The 19,456-nt window shown below is 41.7% G+C and overlaps 1 protein-coding gene across 2 annotated transcripts in view; it reads left to right on the top strand.

The window, feature by feature from the left end:
* The window catches only part of LOC118211460 (neural cell adhesion molecule L1-like), a 53,170-nt gene extending 34,367 nt beyond the window's left edge, over positions 1 to 18,803 (top strand). Inside the window, exons 14-29 of one of the 2 annotated variants that reach the window (XM_035388677.1) lie at positions 123 to 279; positions 794 to 918; positions 1,316 to 1,420; positions 1,698 to 1,895; positions 2,261 to 2,331; positions 2,800 to 3,025; positions 4,233 to 4,363; positions 4,992 to 5,244; positions 8,695 to 8,817; positions 8,962 to 9,138; positions 9,592 to 9,705; positions 10,544 to 10,690; positions 11,733 to 11,864; positions 12,549 to 12,621; positions 14,194 to 14,205; positions 14,675 to 18,803. In XM_035388677.1, the coding sequence (XP_035244568.1) occupies positions 123 to 279; positions 794 to 918; positions 1,316 to 1,420; positions 1,698 to 1,895; positions 2,261 to 2,331; positions 2,800 to 3,025; positions 4,233 to 4,363; positions 4,992 to 5,244; positions 8,695 to 8,817; positions 8,962 to 9,138; positions 9,592 to 9,705; positions 10,544 to 10,690; positions 11,733 to 11,864; positions 12,549 to 12,621; positions 14,194 to 14,205; positions 14,675 to 14,948 (2,318 nt within the window). In that variant the 3' untranslated portion in view covers positions 14,949 to 18,803. The remainder of the gene's footprint in view (positions 1 to 122; positions 280 to 793; positions 919 to 1,315; positions 1,421 to 1,697; positions 1,896 to 2,260; positions 2,332 to 2,799; positions 3,026 to 4,232; positions 4,364 to 4,991; positions 5,245 to 8,694; positions 8,818 to 8,961; positions 9,139 to 9,591; positions 9,706 to 10,543; positions 10,691 to 11,732; positions 11,865 to 12,548; positions 12,622 to 14,193; positions 14,206 to 14,674) is intronic. The other variant, XM_035388678.1, reaches the window with a different exon arrangement.
* The last annotated feature ends 653 nt before the right edge of the window (positions 18,804 to 19,456 follow it).

Here is a 19,456-nt window from a genome sequence, read left to right as displayed (position 1 = left end):
AATCATGTGATCTCTATCAGACATGAAGTCATGCTACTTTGATCAGGACTGGCCATCCGGTCGCCCATGTCTCCATCAGATGTGGTGATGTCATTGGAATGATGTCATTTCTCTTTTGTCAGACCGGTCAGTGATCCAGCCACTTCCTGAGTCTCAGCGAGTTCGCAGTGGACAATTGGTCACCATCACCTGCCACGCCCGCATCGACGCCCAGCTAAAAATCGTACAGAGACAGTGGAGGAAGGGGAGACAGAAACTCATGGAGTCCTCCGAAAACAAGTAAGAGCTGTCTTTAATACATATTATGAGTGTGGTTGTCGTTAGAGGTATATTATGTGTGTCTGCCTGATGTTAGAGCTGTATTCTGTGTATGTGACAAATGTTAGAGCTCAATTCTGTGTATGACTAGTTAGAGATATATTCTGCATGTGTGACTGTAAATTTAGCGGGATTCTGCATGTATTATTATAAAAATCAGAGCTTAGTGCACATATCTGGGTCAACTTAGAACCACCAATGGTAAGTATAAATGTGGAAAAAATGGGGAACTTAGTTTAAAATAAAATGATTTATCTGAAACTGATTCATTGAAATAAATCCAAATAATCCAACAACTCAAAATTCCAAGTGTATCCAAGTGAATCTGTGATGTGTTTTTTTTTCTGTCTTTTGTATTATCTTGTACTTGCATGCCGTAAAATTGAAATCTGTATGCTGATGTGACATTTGTGAGAGTTTTCAGTGCTTAACTGTCGTGGATCTGGGAGTAATTGTGTGATGTCATGCATTTCAGGTACACATTTGATGGCCCCTCCCTGATGATTTCAGACATTCAGTCTGAAGATGAGGGGAAGTACACCTGTGAAGTCATAACAAACCTGGATATGGCCGATGCCACTGTTTCCATTATTGTAATGGGTAAGATGCCCATTCATAAGCCAACACAACCATACGACTCAATGAGGTTTTCTGCCCATAGCTTCTGTTATTTCAACTAATCAGGTTTTCCTTGCATATCTCAAGTTCTCCCAGCCAATCAGGTTGTATTGTGTTCTCCTGGCCTATCAAATTTTGTCATATCACATTCCTGTAACCAATCAGATTTTTTCTCATCTTTTGTTCTTCCAGTCAATCAGGTTTTGTTTGCATATCTCAAGATCCCTCAGCCGATCCGGTTTTATCCCCATATCTTATGTTGCCCCAGCCTTTAAGGTTTTTGCCATATGTCATGCTTCCTCAGCCAATCAGATAGTCATATTGCAAAGTGTATCCTCTGTCCTCTCCGTGTGGCTCAGTCTTTTCTCCAATCTCTCAGACCGGCCCGATCCACCCAAGAACCTTCAGGTTATCGAACACCCAGACCCAGAACGCCTGACCGTCCGCTGGACCCCTGGAGACCATCACAACAGCCCCATTGAGGGTAACACGTGCCTCACACATACAACACGCAATACATGACATCACACGTGCCTCACACATACAACACACAATACATGACATCACACGTGCCTCACACATACAACACACAATCCATGACATCACACATGCCTCACACATACAACACATAAATACATGACATCAACAACAATATAACAATTATTTTCAATAAATATTGAAACGTCTCTCTCTCTCTTTCTCTCTCTCTCTCTCTCTCTTTCTCTCTCTCTCTCTCTCTCTCTCTCTCGCTCTCTGTCCAGCATTCATTGTGGAGGTTGAGGAGCAGCGGTTTGGAAAGGGGGAATGGGTGAAGGAGAAAAGGGTGAAGGGAGATGTTGCCCAGGCGGACCTCCACCTCCATCCGTTCTGCATCTACCGTGTTCAGGTCAAAGCCATCAACGGGCTGGGAGAGAGTGACCCCGCGGAGTCCCCTGAGCTCTACGAGATGCCTGCTGCCGGTGTGTTTCTGGCTCCTACATGTTTTGCAAACACGCTTTTACCATTAAATGATTTTCAAGAGAGTGAAAACCTTTTTTTCCCCGCATCATGAAGTAAGGGAGCGTTGACTGGGAGGTCAGGTTTTTTGGTTTTGCACATTTTTATATTTCTTTTGATTAGCAAATTAAATTATTTATAATTGGGGTTAATTTATAATTCTAGATTTTTTTTAAATTAGTAAATATTTTGTGCAAGGAGGAAGTGCATCTCTGTTTCCATCTCTCCTGTCTTATAGTGACCGCATATACGCTCTTCTTTTGAAAATATCTAAAGTAAATCTCTCTCTCTCTCTTTCTCTCTCTTCTCTTGCTGTCTCTCTCCCCAGCTCCTTCTGGGAGCCCAGAGAATGTGCAAAGTGAGTCCATTGATCCAGACACCTTGGTGATCACATGGAAGGTCGGTGCATAGCCAGCCAAGCCTGTGTGTAGTTTGTGTGTAGCCTGAGTGTAGTTTGCATGTAGGCTGTGTGTAGTTTCCATGTCGCCCTTGTATAGTCTGTGTGTAGCCTGTGTGTAGTTTGCGTGTAGCCCGTGTATAGTCTGTGTGTAGCCTGTGTGTAGTTTGTATGTAGCCTGTGTGTAGTTTCCATGTCGCCCTTGTATAGTCTGTGTGTAGCCTGTGTGTAGTTTGCGTGTAGCCCGTGTATAGTCTGTGTGTAGCCTGTGTATACTTTGCGTGTAGCCTGTGTATAGTCTGTATGTAGTTTGTGTGTAGCCTGTATGTATCCTGTGTAGGTTGCATGTGGCCTGTGTATAGTCTGTATGTAGTCTGTGTGTAGACTGTATTTAGTCTGTGTGTAGCCTGTATATAGTCTGCGTGTAGCCTCTGTGTGGCCTGTGGATGACTCCTCCTTTCCCTCTTTAGGAGATGGACAGGCTCAGCTTCAATGGTCCCAAATTCAAGTATAAAGTGATGTGGAAGAGGCAGGCTGATAAGGGCGCACCGTGGGAGCACGCTGAGGTCGACAAGCCCCCTTTCGTCGTCAAGGATGCAGGAACCTACACACCATTTATGGTCAAAGTGCAGGCTGTCAATGAAATAGGGGCAGGACCAGCCCCCCCTGAAGTGACAATGCATTCTGGAGAAGACAGTTAGTTCGCTGCTTCTAGCAGTTTCCTTCCTTTCTTCTATCTCTGTGTCTCTCTACCTTAATTTGAGAAGAACTTTTTTATGTCAATAATTTCGCCATTCGTTCTTTGGTGTTAGTGTCAACATATGCAGTGTTGAAGTGCAGTGTTAGTGGTAAAGTGTGCAGTGATAATACTGATAGAGTGTTAGAGTGAAAGTGAGCAGTGTTAATGGTAAAGTGTGCAGTGTTAGTTGTAAAGTTTACAGTGCTAAGTGGTAAAGTGTGCAGTTTTAGTGGTAAAGTATGCAGTGTTAGTGGTAAAGTTTACAGTGTTTGTGTGAAAGTTTACAGTGTTAGTGGTAATGTGTGCAGTGTTAGTGGTAAAGTGCACAGTGTTAGTGGTAAAGTGTGCAGTGTTAGTGGTAAAGTGTGCAGTGTTAGTGGTAAAGTTTGCAGTGTTAGTGGTAAAGTGCGCAGTGTTAGTGGTAAAGTGCACAGTGTTAGTGATAAAGTGTGCAGTGTTAGTGGTAAAGTGCACAGTGTTAGTGGTAAAGTGTGCAGTGTTAGTGGTAAAGTGTACAGTTTTAGTGTTAAAGTGTGCAGTGTTTGTGTTAAAGTGCACAGTGTTCAAGTGAAAGTTTACAGTGTTAGTGGTAAAGTGTGCAGTGTTAGAGTGAAAGTGTGCAGTGTTTGTGTTAAAGTGCACAGTGTTCAAGTGAATGTTTACAGTGTTAGTGGTAAAGTGTGCAGTGTTAGAGTGAAAGTGTGCAGTGTTTGTGTTAAAGTGCACAGTGTTCAAGTGAAAGTTTACAGTGTTCGTGGTAAAGTGTGCAGTGTTAGTGGTAAAGTGTGCAGTGTTCAAGTGAAAGTGTGCAGTGTTAGTGGTAAAGTGTGCAGTGTTAGTGGTAAAGTGTGCAGTGTTAGTGGTGAAGTGTGCAGTGTTTGTGTTAAAGTGTGCCGTGTTAGTGGAAAAGTGCACAGTGTTTGTGTTAAAGTGCACAGTGTTAGTGGTAAAGTGTGCAGTGTTAGTGGTAAAGTGTGCAGTGTTAGTGGTAAAGTGCACAGTGTTAGTGGTAAAGTGTGCAGTGTTAGTGGTAAAGTGTGCAGTGTTAGTGGTAAAGTGCACAGTGTTAGTGGTAAAGTGTGCAGTGTTAGTGGTAAAGTGTACATAGTTAGTGGTAAAGTGTGCTGTCATACAGAGACTGACTACAGTGCTGTTCCTCCACAGTTCCCACAGCTGCTCCGTCTGACATACGTGTGGAGCCGATGGTCAGTGCGGACAGACTGACCTCGCTAGTGCAAGTGAAGTGGGCCGCTGTGCATCCCGAGACAGTCCGAGGCCATCTGCTGGGGTACAAGGTACGCGCACACCCCAGGGATGGAGGGGCAAAAGGATGGAGGGATGAGAAAAATGGATAAATATGCTGAAGATATATGAAGAGATTTAGTAATGATATAGTTATCAAACACCCTGTGGCAGAGCTCGGTTTGTGGGAGAGATTCAGGACAATCAGAGGACCACACCTACTAGGGCAGACGCACCTGGAGTGCACAACCAATTAGCCCAGGTGCTTAAAGGTGTGGTCCTCTCCACCAGCCGGCACAGCCAAGACCAATCCGCTTCTGGTGGACCAAATGCCACACGTGGGTATATGTCAGACCTGGGTCAAATACATATTTATTTTGGATTCAAATACTTTTCTACGCTTTACTGATCTTGTCTGGTGTACTGGAACCAATGAAATACTCTCAAAAAGTGCAAACCCCGCCTCCTGATCATATTGGCAGGCTCAATTACACCAGGCAAGATCAATAGAGCACAGAAAAGTATTTGAATCCAAAAAAAATATTTGACCCAGGTCTGGTATATGTTAATAACCCTCATGGGTCAGTATTATTTTTATGGGTGACATCTAACCAAAGCCCCCCCCACCCAGATATATGGGATATTATATATGGAATGTAACAGAAACTGTCTTTTTTGCAGATTCATCTGCAACGGCTGGGTGTTCGGGGCAACGGCGTAGGCCATATGAAGCGGGGAAAGAGAGAGAGGAGGGAGAGGGAGAGAGAGAGGGAGCAGGAGAGCAACACAACTGTGGAGGTCGAGGGGCCCAAGGAGGAGGTGCTTTTGAAGGACCTGCGACTCTACTCCAACTATATCGTCAGCATCGCTGCCTACAACAGCAAGGGAGAAGGACCCTATTCCACGCCAGAGAGCTTCAGTACGCCCGAGGGAAGTGAGTATCCAGTGCACCCCAGGGCTATCCGTTCACACCGAGCAGAATCTGAATTTTAACATTTCTGTTTTCTGTTCCTCCTTCAACATAATATTCCTGAACCAGTAGGAATTACATTTTTAAAAATCGTAAATTTTCTCCTTTTCTCCCGCCTCACAAACATTGACACCAACCTTCGAGCCTGTCTCAAAGTTAATTGTGTAGCAGTCATTCTCCGAGATGCACATTGCTTTTGACTGTTGTATTAATCAACCCTGCCTGCATGAAGCCCCCTGCCCCATCACCACCCACCCTGGTTTACAAAAAGAAACATATTTTTTATGGATTAATGTAAAACTCAGAGGGCAGACAATATCATACTGCGTTAGCACTGAATGACTTGACACAGCTAATGTAGCACCATCACAAAATTAGCCATTAGAATTGCTTTGATATGGGGAAATGATGGGGGGGCATCCTGCCACTAGAGACGCAACTCCAAAAATCCCTCACAGCAGCCCAAACAGATAATCTGATCAACTCCAGGCATTTACAAGGTGTAGGGTAGCAACAGCTACAGCGGGCATTGAAATACAGGCTTTAGGCTACTGCATAAGCTGGCAGTAGCATTAGCAGGTGGCAGGAGTAACTCAAGAACTAAATTTAAAACAGCTGATGCGGGGTTACGTTACATTCAAACCTCTCTATTTCATCGATTTACGCCTTGCAGACCTACTTGTATGATATGGGTCCATTGTGTCCAGCAAGCCAGAAAGTTCATCACCACACCCCCCACACCCCTCCCCCCTCCCCCCTCCCCTTATCCCTAACCAACCAAACCATATCACAGGTCAAACTTTATCGATCAAGCAAATTTTGACAGTTTATTTATCATAGAAAATCAATCAATCACTTTTTTGACAGTTAGTGCATTATACAGTGGGCTCCATAATTATTGGCACCCTTAATAAAAATGAAGAAAAAAGGCTGCATATAATAAATGACACAGATAATAATCTATATGTTATGTTCAAACATATGGGAAAACTATATACTTCAATATGCCAAATGCGAAATATTGGCACCCCTAACAATTAGTAAAATCAAACAAAATGAAATTGTCAATACAATTTTACTTAATTTAGGTCATCTCAGTCTAAAGGAACTATATTGTGTCATTACATCACTTCCAGTTTCACTAGAGAATAAAAATTAGGTAACAAGCATACAAAATCCCTTTGTCATCCATCAGCATGGGAAAAGCAAAATAACTGTCAATTCAGAAGAGACCGATGGTAATTTACCGTCACAAGTCTGGTAATGGGTACAAAAAAAAGACATACACGGTTAAACATACCACTTAGCACCGTAAGGGCAATAATAAAAATGTGTAAAACATATGGAATGGTTGCAAATTTGCCAGGAAGAGGAAGCAAGTGCATGGTCTCCCCACGAACAGTGATGAAGATGGTGAGGGAGGCCATTAATAACCCAAGGATCACTGTTTAAGAATTGCAGAGATTTGTTTGTTTCTTGCGGTCAACAAGTCTAAAAAAAAAACATAAAATGGCACCTCCATACCAACTAACTTTTTGGAAGGGTGGCACGAAGACAGCCCTTACTGAGCACAATAAACAAAACCAAGAATCTGGAGCTTGCCAAACCTCTTTGGAATTATGACTAGAAGAGAGTGCTATTGTCAGACGAGACCAAAATTGAACGTTTTGGCCATACACACCATCGACATGTTTGGCAGCAAAAGAGGAATGCATACAGGAGAAGCACCTCATACCTACGGTCAAATATGGAGGTCGGTCATTGATATTTTGGAGATGTTTTGCTGGAAGTGGTCCCGGGGCACTATTTTAGATCAGTGGCACAATGAATTCAACAAAGTACCAGGACATTCTGGCAGAAAATGTGGCTGTCTCTGCTAAGAAGCTAGGACTTAGTCATAGGTAGATTGTCCAGCAGGACAATGACTCAAATCATGCATCAAAATCTAAACAGAAATGCTTAAGTGAAATCAACATCCATGTTTTCCAATGGCCATTTCAGTCTCCAGACTTAAATTCCATCAAAAACCTGTGGTCTAAACTGAAGAGGGGGGGTCCATAAGCGCAACCCCAAAGATATCAATGATTCTGAAAAGTTCTACATGGAGCAATGGTCAAAAATCCCTTAAAATGTGTTCTCTAAACTTATCACAAATTATAGGAAAAGACTGGCTGTCATCTTTGCCAGGGGTGTTTTCACAAAGCATTAAACCAGGGGTGCCAATAATTGTGGAACCTGTTTTTTGGGAAATATTTTTTTAAATTAAAAAATGTAAGACTTTGGTTGATTCGAATGAATCATTAATCAAGCACACTAGTTTACACATTTTGGAAAATAAAGCTTATGTCAATAACTGTACTATTTTTTAGTTTAGCTTTTTTTTTTAGCATTTTTTGTGCATATTTATCAAGGGTGCCAATAATTCTGGAGCCCACTGTATATTCTCAGGGATGTGGAAGCAGTGATATGGTCAGATGAGTCATCCTTCACCATATTCTTGATAAGTGGGCAAGTGCATGTGTGGCGTACACCAAGAGAACGGTACAGGCTTGAATGCTTTACTCCTACAGTGAGGGGGTCTGATGGCTCTGTTATGCTGTGGGGGGCATTTTCCCAGCAAGGTTTGGGTCCACTCACCCCCTTAGAGGGAAGGGTCACTGCAAGTCAATACAAAGTTATTCTGAGTCATTACCTTTTTCCTATGGTGAAACATTTTTATCTTCATGGGAGTGGTCTCTTTCAGGATGACAATGCCCCCATCCACAGGACATGAGGGGTCACTGGATGGTTTGATGAGCATGAAGATTATGTGAATCGTATGATATAGCCTTTGAAGTCATCAGATCTCAACCAAAAATGATCACCTATGGGAGATTTTGGACCGATGTGTTAGACAGCGCTCTCCACCACCGTCATGAAAATACCAAAAAGAAGAATTGTGTTTCATCCCTCCTGTAGAGTTCTAGAGACTTGTAGAATCCATGCCAAGGCACATTGAAGCTATTCTGGTGGCCCAGTACCTCACTAAGACACTTTATATTGGTTTTTCCTTTAATTTGTCACCCGTCTATATGTTTCACTGTATCCAAAAAGAATGTATTACATATAAGCATGCTTGCTTATTTTCAGTTGAATAAATAATTACAAAGCAAAATTAATGTTTATTATGAGCTGTAAGAGGTTATATTTTTCTATTTGGACACGGTAAGGACGAGATGCGGGTTAGTTATGTCCTTAGTTATGTTCTTTTCCACATCACTATATTAAGCAAAGTTTTTCTATATATAAATATATAGAGTGCCTGTAGTACCGTAATACATATTTAAATGTAATACAGTACTACAGTATATTTTTAGCATATGTCAGTATAGGTGTGTTGCGAGTGGGCTAATGTGTGTGCGGTTGTGTCTGCAGAGCCTGAGCCTCCTGCCTCCCTGAAATTCACCAGTCCCACTGAGACAGAGCTGACCCTCCACTGGACACCACCTGCCCAGCTCAACGGGGTGCTGCAGGGATACCTGCTCCAGTACCAAGAGAGTGAGTCTGTCTGCCTGCCTGCCTACCTGTATATTTCTGCAACAGCGTCCGCATTTAATAAAAAAAGGTTTACGTTAACCTACATCCATGTCTGCCCACCCAATCTCTCTCTCTCTCTCTCTCTCTCTCTCTCTCTCTCCTCAGTTGTTTCGAGTAACGACAGCCCCTTGCAGGTGGTCACTATTGAGGATCCCTCAGCCTCTCACTTCACTCTCCAGTCTCTGAATCCTCAAAGCTGGTACCGCTTCTATCTGCGAGGCCGAACTGTAGCTGGAGACGGGGACGCCATCACGAAGGACGCTGCCACCTTGCTGGACGGAGGTAGAACTGCATGATGATGCTTTTCTCAGTAATGAATTTAAGAAGCACATAGGGTCCTATTTTAACAGTCAAGGCACAATTGTCAAACACTAGCAGTAATGTGAGGTGCTGGTAAATTAGGGCATGTCCGATTCAGTTTTGCTAATTTTGTGACACCAGGTTTTAGTGCAACTATGGCTCAGTTTTCTGGAAAGGGCTGGTATAACCCTCTCATATGACCCATTCAGCAGATCAGTGTCTTTATTGTAGATCATCATTAGTTTGGCTGATCTTGAACTGGATCCCGTAGTGCTGGACTAGATTGAAAAGCTTGCACCCACAATTCTTGGATAAGAATGGATTGCAAGGAAAGTTTATGAAATGGAGGACAGAGTTACATGTCTAATACTGTTTTCTCCCACTCTCTCTCTCTCTCTCTCTCTCTCTCTCTCTCGGTCTCCCTCTCTCTTTCAGTCCCTCCCAGCAATATCAGCACGTCTGTCGGAGAGACATACGTCAACCTGAGCTGGGTGCCAGGAGAGAGGCACAGAAATGTGGAGTTCCACATTCAGTACCAGAGAAACAATGGTGAGAAACGAGCACAGACATAGAGAGAGAGCCCACTTACACAGAGAGAGCCCTTTCTGTCTCCACTAGGGTTACACATTGCAGGGGTGTTAGTATTAAACATAATATCGGGATATCAAGCAGCTCTATAAAGTATTAAACGGGTTATGGTTAACACACAGATTAAAGTAAGCGCATAGCAAGTATGCCAGAGTGCAGGTGGCAAGTCCTTAGATAGTTATTCTTCATTTGTTTCATTCCTTTCGTTCGATAATTGTGTTGTGTTGTCTATGTACTGGGTTGTTTGTGGCCTGTGTTGTCTAAACCTATATTGTTAGTATTGTGCTGTTTGTAGCCTGTATTTTGGGACTGCTTGTTTTTATTGTAACTATGGTGAAGCCAAAGGCAAATTTCCACAAAAGTGGACAATATAATATCTATCTATCTATCTATCTATTGTACTTAGTAATATTAGATAGTATATTTTTATATGTAATTGCAATGTAATTATAGTAGGCACTGTGTAACTTCCATGTATAATATTCTTACAATCCACCTACAATCGTGAAACCTGTTTGAAAATGTGTGTGAAGAATTAATGCAGCAACAATCCTAAAATGATAACTAGCTATATGATTTTTTTTGCCCACAATTACTATCAAAGTAAGAACTTAAAAACAAACATTTGAAGTTCAATAACATGTGTGCACGTTCTATCTACATTGTACCTATAGTGTAATTATGCAGGTAATACTAGCATGTGCTGTAAAATGAGGCCCAGAATTATTCTTAGATTGCCACTGAGAGCTGTGTGGTTCTGCCGTGCTGTAATCTCTGTGTATAACTATGTCTCTGTCAGGTGGCTCTGAGAAGATTTTCAAAACGGTGAACTCTATTGAGTCCTTCCACAAGATCGATGACCTGAAACCGGGCACCCACTACAACTTCACTATCATCTTCAGCAATAAAACGCACTGGGCCAAGGAAATCAAGACGGAAGGGCCAGGTAACATTGCGTCTAACGGGACCTGTCCTATGCCTGTTTTACACATCTGTCAGTGCAGGAGTTCCTGTGTGTACCTGTGTTATACAGACTGTATATCAGTGTGGGAGTTCCTGTGTGTAACTGTGTTATACATACTGTATATCAGTGTGGGAGTTCCTGTGTGTACCGGTGTTATACAGACTGTATATCAGTGTGGGAGTTCCTGTGTGTACCTGTGTTATACAGACTGTATATCAGTGTGGGAGTTCCTGTGTGTACCGGTGTTATAGAGACTGTATATCAGTGTGGGAGTTCCTGTGTGTAACTGTGTTATACAGACTGTATATTAGTGTGGGAGTTCCTATGTGTACCTGTGTTATACAGACTGTATATCAGTGTGGGAGTTCCTGTGTGTACCTGTGTTATACAGACTGTATATCAGTGTGGGAGTTCCTGTGTGTACCTGTGTTATACAGACTGTATATCAGTGTGGGAGTTCCTGTGTGTACCTGTGTTATACAGACTGTATATTAGTGTGGGAGTTCCTGTGTGTACCTGTGTTATACAGACTGTATATCAGTGTGGGAGTTCCTGTGTGTACCTGTGTTATACAGACTGTATATCAGTGTGGGAGTTCCTGTGTGTACCTGTGTTATACAGACTGTATATTAGTGTGGGAGTTCCTGAGTGTAGCCGTGTTAGTTTCATTATCTGTGCTGATCTCTGTCAGTGCTGATCTCATTGTTAGCGTTAATCTCATTAGTTATTAGTGCTGATCTCCTTATCAGCGTTATGCTCATTATCAGCCCTAGTTCTATTATTAGTGCTGATCGCAATCAGTGTTCTTCTCATTATCGGTGCTGATCTCATTCTCAGTCTTGATCTCATTAATAGTCGTTATCTCATTATCAGTGCTGATCTCACTTTCAATTTTGATGTAATTATTTGTTCTGATCTCATTATTTGTGCTGTCAACCCTTCTATGGCAGTTGGGTTGTTTACTCACTCTGTTTATGTGAGTCTCCTTTAGTTTGTGTTTGTAACGCCCTTCTCTCTCTCTTAGGCCTGTCTGAAGTGCAGGGGGGCTTTGCCACTCAGGGCTGGTTCATTGGCCTCATCAGCGCCATCGTGCTGCTGCTGCTGATTCTGCTCATCCTGTGCTTCATCAAGAGGAGCAAGGGCGGCAAGTATTCAGGTAAGCGCTTGGGCCACGGCGCCATCTTCCACCGCAAGACTCCGCCCTCTGCACTTTGAGCCTGGTGAACGTGCTGCAGACGGCGTGCGGAGGTTTACTCAGCGCACGTAGACCGCACAAAGCCACACTGAAACAAAGCGATAGAAATTTAAACAAAAGTAACAGTAAAACGCAGCACTCACTGTAAAAGAACAATCAAAGCTTGCATGCAGTTTACAGGAAGTTTATAAAAATACTTATAGGCATTTCCTAGAGTCTTTCACAGTCAGCATTTCCTGTAGTCTTTCACGGTCAGCATTTCCTGTAGTCTTTCACAGTCAGTATTTCCTATAGTCTTTCACAGTCAGCATTTCCTGTAGTCTTTCACAGTCAGCATTTCCTGTAGTCTTTCACAGTCAGTATTTCCTATAGTCTTTCACAGTCAGCATTTCCTGTAGTCTTTCATAGTCAGTATTTCCTATAGTCTTTCACAGTCAGCATTTCCTGTAGTCTTTCATAGTCAGTATTTCCTATAGTCTTTCACAGTCAGCATTTCCTGTAGTCTTTCATAGTCAGTATTTCCTATAGTCTTTCACAGTCAGAATTTCCTGTAGTCTTTCATAGTCAGTATTTCCTATGGTCTTTCACAGTCGCTCACAGTAGCCGACAGCAATGGTGAGGTGTCTCTGGCTCTCTGTCTTTCAGTGAAGGATAAGGAAGAGGGGCAGGTAGATTCCGAGGCTCGGCCCATGAAGGACGACACCTTTGGGGAGTACAGGTGTGTGAGTGGGAAACAACTTTCAGACCGTCCATACTCATGAATGGGCAGTATTTTAACCATGTCTGTGATATGAATTTGCATCTATGTATTCTGCATGTATTATGGCTTACAGCCCTATGTCACCTGCAAAGTAACCTACACCTCCACCATTTGATTGTACTTTATAGACACATTTAATTGGGACATATTTAGTTAAAAAAAAACCTTTTTACATGACAAAATACTTTTGCAAAGAGGTTTTATATTTTATCTTATCCCTATTAATGCTGAATTTATGTGTTATACCATATAAAATCATAGTGTGCTTATTTCTACAATATTCAAGTACAATTTACAATCATCTTTCATGTTGAGTTTTATGCAAGTTCCACATAGTAAAAGAGATTTCAATTTCAGTTATGTTTTTCCTGGTAAATTAAAGGACAAATATGTACAAATTACAGCACGTTTTATACATATTCTCCGTATTTCAGGACACCATAATGTTTGGGACAAATGGCTGGCTTCACAGGTGTTTCTAATTAAGTGTTCTGTTGCTTCCTTAGTGCAGGTATAAAAGAGCTTGCAGTATCTAGCCTTGATTCTAGGTTTTTGATTGCCTTCGGGTGTCTGGCATTATTATTTATTTTGGAGAGTTATTGGAGTTATTGGCACTTGTCAACATGAGGACCAGCTGTTTGTCAATGTGTGGATCAGAGATGGGTTAATGAAAGTCAAGGAAGCCATTATGAGGGACAAAAACAGACATAGGCCAAACCAAAATTTGGCTTACCAAAATTAGCTGTTTGGAATATCAATAAGAAAGAGAGCACTGGTGAGCTCATTAATCACAAAGGGCTTGGTAGGCCAAGGAAGACCTTACATTACCTGTCCTAAACATTATGGTGCCCTGAAATGGGGGGCTACGTATAAAAAAATGGTGAAAATAAAAGTGAATAAAAACACTCTTAAGTAAAAGCTGAGAGTGTGCACTTTAACCACACGTGTTACTGTAGATTGTTTGATTGCAAATTTAAAATTGTAAAGTGCAGAGCTAAATTAAGAAAAAATATGGAGCTCTTTTTTATGGAGCTCACTGTATATACTGTATATATTACATTACTTTAAGTTGTCAGTGTGTGGAAGAGATTGCCTAGTCAGGGGATGGAGGCAGCCATCCTTTTGGAGTGTAGGTCCAGGCTTGATGGAGTGCTCCTGGTTGAGTTCTCTTCAGCTGGAAAAATAACAAACCTTAAAGTTTCTTAATCAATGATCTGTGTGCTGTACATTTCATAAGACTCTGTTTTCTTGTATGGTCTAAAGCTGACCTGTCAAGCAGATATAACATGTGCCAAGACTACTGTGTTTTCAAATTGGGTTTCGTTGGCTTCTTGTAGAATTTTTTATAATCTTGACTCTGTCTGTATATTTAATGCCTAGTTTGTAATTGTATTTATATCAGAATGCTACATTTAACATGCCAGTATTTAAGAACAGAGTTGTTTAATTAGTGTTAAAGGAGAGGGTGTCTCTGGCTTCCCCATCCTCATGCCTGCTTTTTTCCCTGATCGCTTCCACACTGCTTCTTAGATCTCTTGAAAGGTATGTTAACTGTGTCTGTGTTTTGTCTTGCGTTTTTCTGTTGCTTTGTGTGACTGGCCAATTTTGACAGTTTCTCTTTGTGAGATTGGCTGTCTGTGTCTGTCACACTGTGTGTGATTGGGTGTGTCTTTATCTGTTTTCCTGATTAGTTGGTTGTGCATCAACTTTGGGTGATTGGCTGCTTGTGTCTGACCTTTCTGTGCGGTTAATTGTTTGCACGTAGGTCTTTGTGATTGGCTGTTCTTGTTTGTGTCTTTGTGAATGATTGGCTGCTTGTGTGTACCTCTTTGAGTGGTTTGTATCTCTTCTGCTTTGTGTGATTGGTAATCTCTTTGTATGTTCCTCTATCTTAGCATCCGCGTGTCTTTTCTTTGTCACTATCTCAATATATTAGGTTTTTATGAATGCTTAACTGCCTTGTTTATGCCTGCCTGCCTTCTCTCTCTCTCTCTCTCTCTCTCTCTCGTAGTGATAATGAGGAGAAGCGAACACCCAGCCAGCCGTCGCTGTGCGTGGAAAGCAAGCTGGGGAGTGACGATAGCCTAGCGGAGTACGGCGACAGCGTCGACATCCAGTTCAACGAGGACGGCTCCTTCATCGGCCAGTACAGCGGCCATCGGGACGGCCCGGGCCCCGGGGGCCCCGACAGCTCGGGGGCCACCTCCCCGGTCAACCCCTCCGCCATGGTCCCGCCCGGCATGGGCCACCCCAACTCCATAAACCTTATGGGCAGAGGCAATTAGACCGCCTAATGTCCCGCAGACACACCTGCACACACCGACTGACCCAACACTACACTGACCCTCAGCCCTGACCGAGAAGCTCACACTGACACACAGACCGATTTCACGTCCACACTCCTCTCTGACACACTGCCGTAGGGACGGGGAGGGGGGGGGACTCACACTCCGAACTCTGGGACCGACTCCGACGCTGTGGACTGAAAGTGACGTCTCGACTTTGACTTGGGAAAGCGCTGACATTCCTGTGAGGTTGACAGTAAACCGGTACTCGCGTCTAATTAACTGTCCTGCAAATCGTTTACAAGTCCGGCTTGGCCTTCTCCAGGTAGCTTACAGAGTGTACTTTAACGACATTTCAGAAGCCTAACACCCCTTCTCTCTCAGAACTCCATGTGTTCTGTTCACCCTCGTGTCTCTTACACACATAATACATCAGTACTTACCCTCCAGTAAGATGAGGACCTGTTTTTCTGGGAGAGAAAGGACAGAAAGAGTACAACAGACATAATAGGGTCATTACTACAGTAGCAGTACGGGACCCTGTTGTTTCGATGGTAACCGAACAGAACCCTGTTGTCACTACAGTAACCAAAAAGAACTCTGATGTTAATGCAGTAATAGAATAGACCCCCTGTTGTTACTACAGCAATGAAACAGAACCCTGTTGACACTGCAGTAGCCAAACGGAACCCTGTGGATACTGCAGTTGCCAGACAGAACCCTGTTCTCCATGCAGTAAAATAGAACAAAATGCTGTTGTTGTTAATATAGTAATACAGCCATTTTTGATAGGAGTGAGAGAGAGAGAGGGATCAAAATGATAAAAGAGAGAGGATGGGGACCATGGGGACTTTAAACATGGTAAACCTCTTGAGTGTAATATAGTTAAGTTTCATCAAACCATGATCATTTTATGGGCCCTTTCTGTATGAACTGAGCATCTTAAAATGTTTGCCATCCTCATTTCAGGGCCATAGAAACCCTGTTGCGTTTGTCCTGGTTATTATTTCTGGGGACCAAGTACCATAGAGGCATGGGGGTCTCTTGTTTTTGTCTGCTCTATTTAAGCATTTTGATTGTTAATATCCTTACTGTTGCTCTGTTGCTTTAGAAATGACAGTGATAACTCAGAAAATCTCTGCAATCGCACCACATTTTTCAAGCTTATATTAAGAAAAAAATTTGTCAGCATGTGCCTAGTAAAAAGCCTTGACTAGACTGGTTTTAATGCAAAATTGCTACAATTTTTTAACGATATTGCATAATTTTGAGTCACATTTTTTTTGCTGGTTAAACAGTGTGGTAACACCATGTTGCTATTGCACTGAGTTTCCTTTTGGTTTCTAGATGTTAAAAATAAATGGCTATAAATACTCACAAATCTCTGAGGGGAAAGGATGTGACAGCAGAAGGAGGTCTGTAGGTCAAAATGGCGGCTGCTTGAGATTTCAATAGGCAATCTGCCGGCTGTGTCATTTCTTGTCATTTATTTGGTAGTGCACTTCCAAAAACATAAACACATGACTTAGATTTATATCATGAGTCAGTTTCAGGTCCAGCTCCTCATTTAAAAATAAGAATTTTTTCACAGCTTTGTTGTTTGAGATGACCAATGACTGCCAGGACTACACTGCCTCGGTTTTTGAAAGGTCATAGCTAGACAGCTGATGCTGTGTTGCTGTAGGTCTGAATTCAGTCTCTGGTGAAGTGCCTGAGTATTTCCCAGTCAAGGCTCTTTTGTAGTTAATGATTACATTACATTACATTACATTACATTACATTAATCATTTAGGACCAAACGTTTTCTAAATGAAACTGAATGTCAGCTCAGCTCTTTGTGAACTTCCTGTCCCAAAAGGCATCTGGGTGATTATTTGAGATGATGTCCCAGGATGGATTATTATTTATTGGCTGCGGTTGCCGTAATCATTGTTTACCGGTTGTTGTTGTTGCTATAACCCTCTAGCAGAACTTTTTAATGGGTTTCATAGCAACTGCAAAGTAAAGCTTTGTGTGTAAGAGAAAAATTGAGGATTCTTATCTCCTGAAGTACTGCATATTTTCACACAATTGCAGTAAGGCATGGCAAGCTGAACACAGAATATTTAGCTTCATTTTCGTGTGTACAGTCCCACAACATTCCATCCTCTGACCTCTTCTATGGGTCAGTGGCCCTAATGCTTGGCCCCTGCCCATTATTTTGTGCAGCTATTATTATTATTATTATTATTATTATTATTATTATTATTATTGCCATTTAAGTGTCTTTGAAATCTAATTTAAAAGTGTCTTACTAGCAATTATTATTGTTTTTTCATTGTCATCAAATTTTCTTTATTATTTTTCTACTTTTTTTGTTCATACAAGGTTACTATTTTTTGATTACCAGATTTACTTTATATTTGTGTATTCAAATTCATACATTAAATGTGATTGTTATGTTCTTGAGTCATGATAAATGTTTTATATTTTGTTATGTTGTGTTCATTTTTTAATCCATTTGTTTCTCTGTCCCTTTACAAAGTGTGTATGTCTACATTTAATGTGTCTTGTGTATAACTGTTGTACCTGTATGGAAGAACTATAGCCTAATATATTTCCATTACTGCACTGGCCAAATCACAGAGATCTGTAGGCTTCAAGCTATAGAAATTGAAATATTATATCAGATGGTTAGAGGCATTCTATGATATCGCAGTTGAACCATGTGTACGGCAGTCATGTGACATGGGTTTAGAATGTGCAGTAGCATTAGCGTTAGCATCCTGCATATTCTCTGCTTCACACCGATGCTTGTCTCGATTTGCACATGCGCAGTCAGGGATCAAGCATCCTTTCCATTTCCACTGTCTTTAATCTACTTATTTTCGGTATGACTGTGATCGTTTGTTTTGTGTCCTGTACTTCATAATCCGCACTGTCTTTTGCATTTGGTCTCATCACTGGGGTTCCTTTCATCATAAGGTGTACTAAAAAATGTTCTGTTTTTAAAAGCAGAAAAGTACTGTTTTAAATATCATGACAGACATGTGTGAGTAAAGTTTCAGATATCACAAAAGTCATATCAGATTTTGTGACAATTTCAGTACGATTTCATATATTGTGACGGGCAGGACTGCTTTGCAAATTGTGAAAAGCATGTCAGTAATGTTTCAGATGTCATGACAGATTTATCAGTACTGCTTCAGATATCGCGACAGGGATATGAACATGACCCTCATAAATATTCCCCTCAAGCGCATCTTATGGTGAAAGAGCTCTCTGTGAATCTGTGTACATGTGTGTGTGTGTGTGTGTGTGTGTGTGTGTGTGTTTGTTTAGGCCTACACTTGCCCATGCTCTGTATCACCTATGTTCATTTTTACACAGAGCATTTAACATCATGCCTTATTTGTAGAACACCCCCACTACAATGGCGTTGGCCTGAGCAACGCGGGGGTGGAGGGAGGTCTGTATAACTGATGATCATCCTGAACCCGTCCCTGGTAACAGAGCTGAACCAACTGAACGAATGTCCAGTGTAGTGCCACACATTCTATGAAATATACTGTAAATTAATTGGCTAGTGCAAGCTGGCCCATATTCAAATTGGCAAGCTAGCAAAAACACAATCAATGGTAGTTTAAAGGTTATTAAAAGATGCATTGTTAGTGCTCTGATTCCATTACTTTTTCTTCTCCAGCCACCATTGTACTACCACTCCTTCATGAGTTAAGCCTTAGCCACAAAGTCAGAGACACACACACCACGTACATGCACACACCCACATGCATAGTCACACGCACACAGACACATACACGCACACATGCGTACGCACACGCATGCACATACCCACACACATACCATGTACACACAGACACATAGACATGCACGCACACACACCGACACACACATTCACACACACGCACGCGCAGACACAACACACACATTCACACATACACGCACGCACACACACACACATGCATGTGCACACACACACACACACACAGCTCCATGCAATTAAGGGTTCGCCAAAAAATGTAACACTCCATTGTGGCTTCTTACATACAACTGATATTAAACATATCAAACATAAAGCATATGGACAGAAAGAAAAGGTTTCTATACAAAATGTTCTGAATTCATATAAAACTTAGCAACTTTGGCTATGAATGCAATGAAACAGAATGGAGGTGCTGCATGGATAAGGGAATTAAGGATAGATAAGAGGGAGTAATCAGAGAGAAAAAATCAGAGTAACAGAGGATCTGAAATGATGCTTTCTGAATGTAAATAAAATTTAAAAGATTGTGTAAGTTATCAATTCATCAGGACTTTTCCCTTTCATTTCTCTGCTTGTATTATATGTTGTTTTATGTTACCAAATTTAGATTTACATGTGTTAAATTGTCTGAAAGACTATATGATATCTTTTATATTATTTTATTTTTCTGGTCCGTGTAGCCCAATAGTATCTTGGCTGCATTCCGAACACATGCTCAAAAAGTACTAACCTCTCCATCCCATTC

This window comes from Anguilla anguilla, chromosome 13 (assembly GCF_013347855.1).
Source record: "Anguilla anguilla isolate fAngAng1 chromosome 13, fAngAng1.pri, whole genome shotgun sequence".
NCBI classification, from domain to species: domain Eukaryota; kingdom Metazoa; phylum Chordata; class Actinopteri; order Anguilliformes; family Anguillidae; genus Anguilla; species Anguilla anguilla.
The sequence above is the reverse complement of the archived record's forward strand: the minus strand, read 5'-3'. Positions and strand labels throughout refer to the sequence as shown.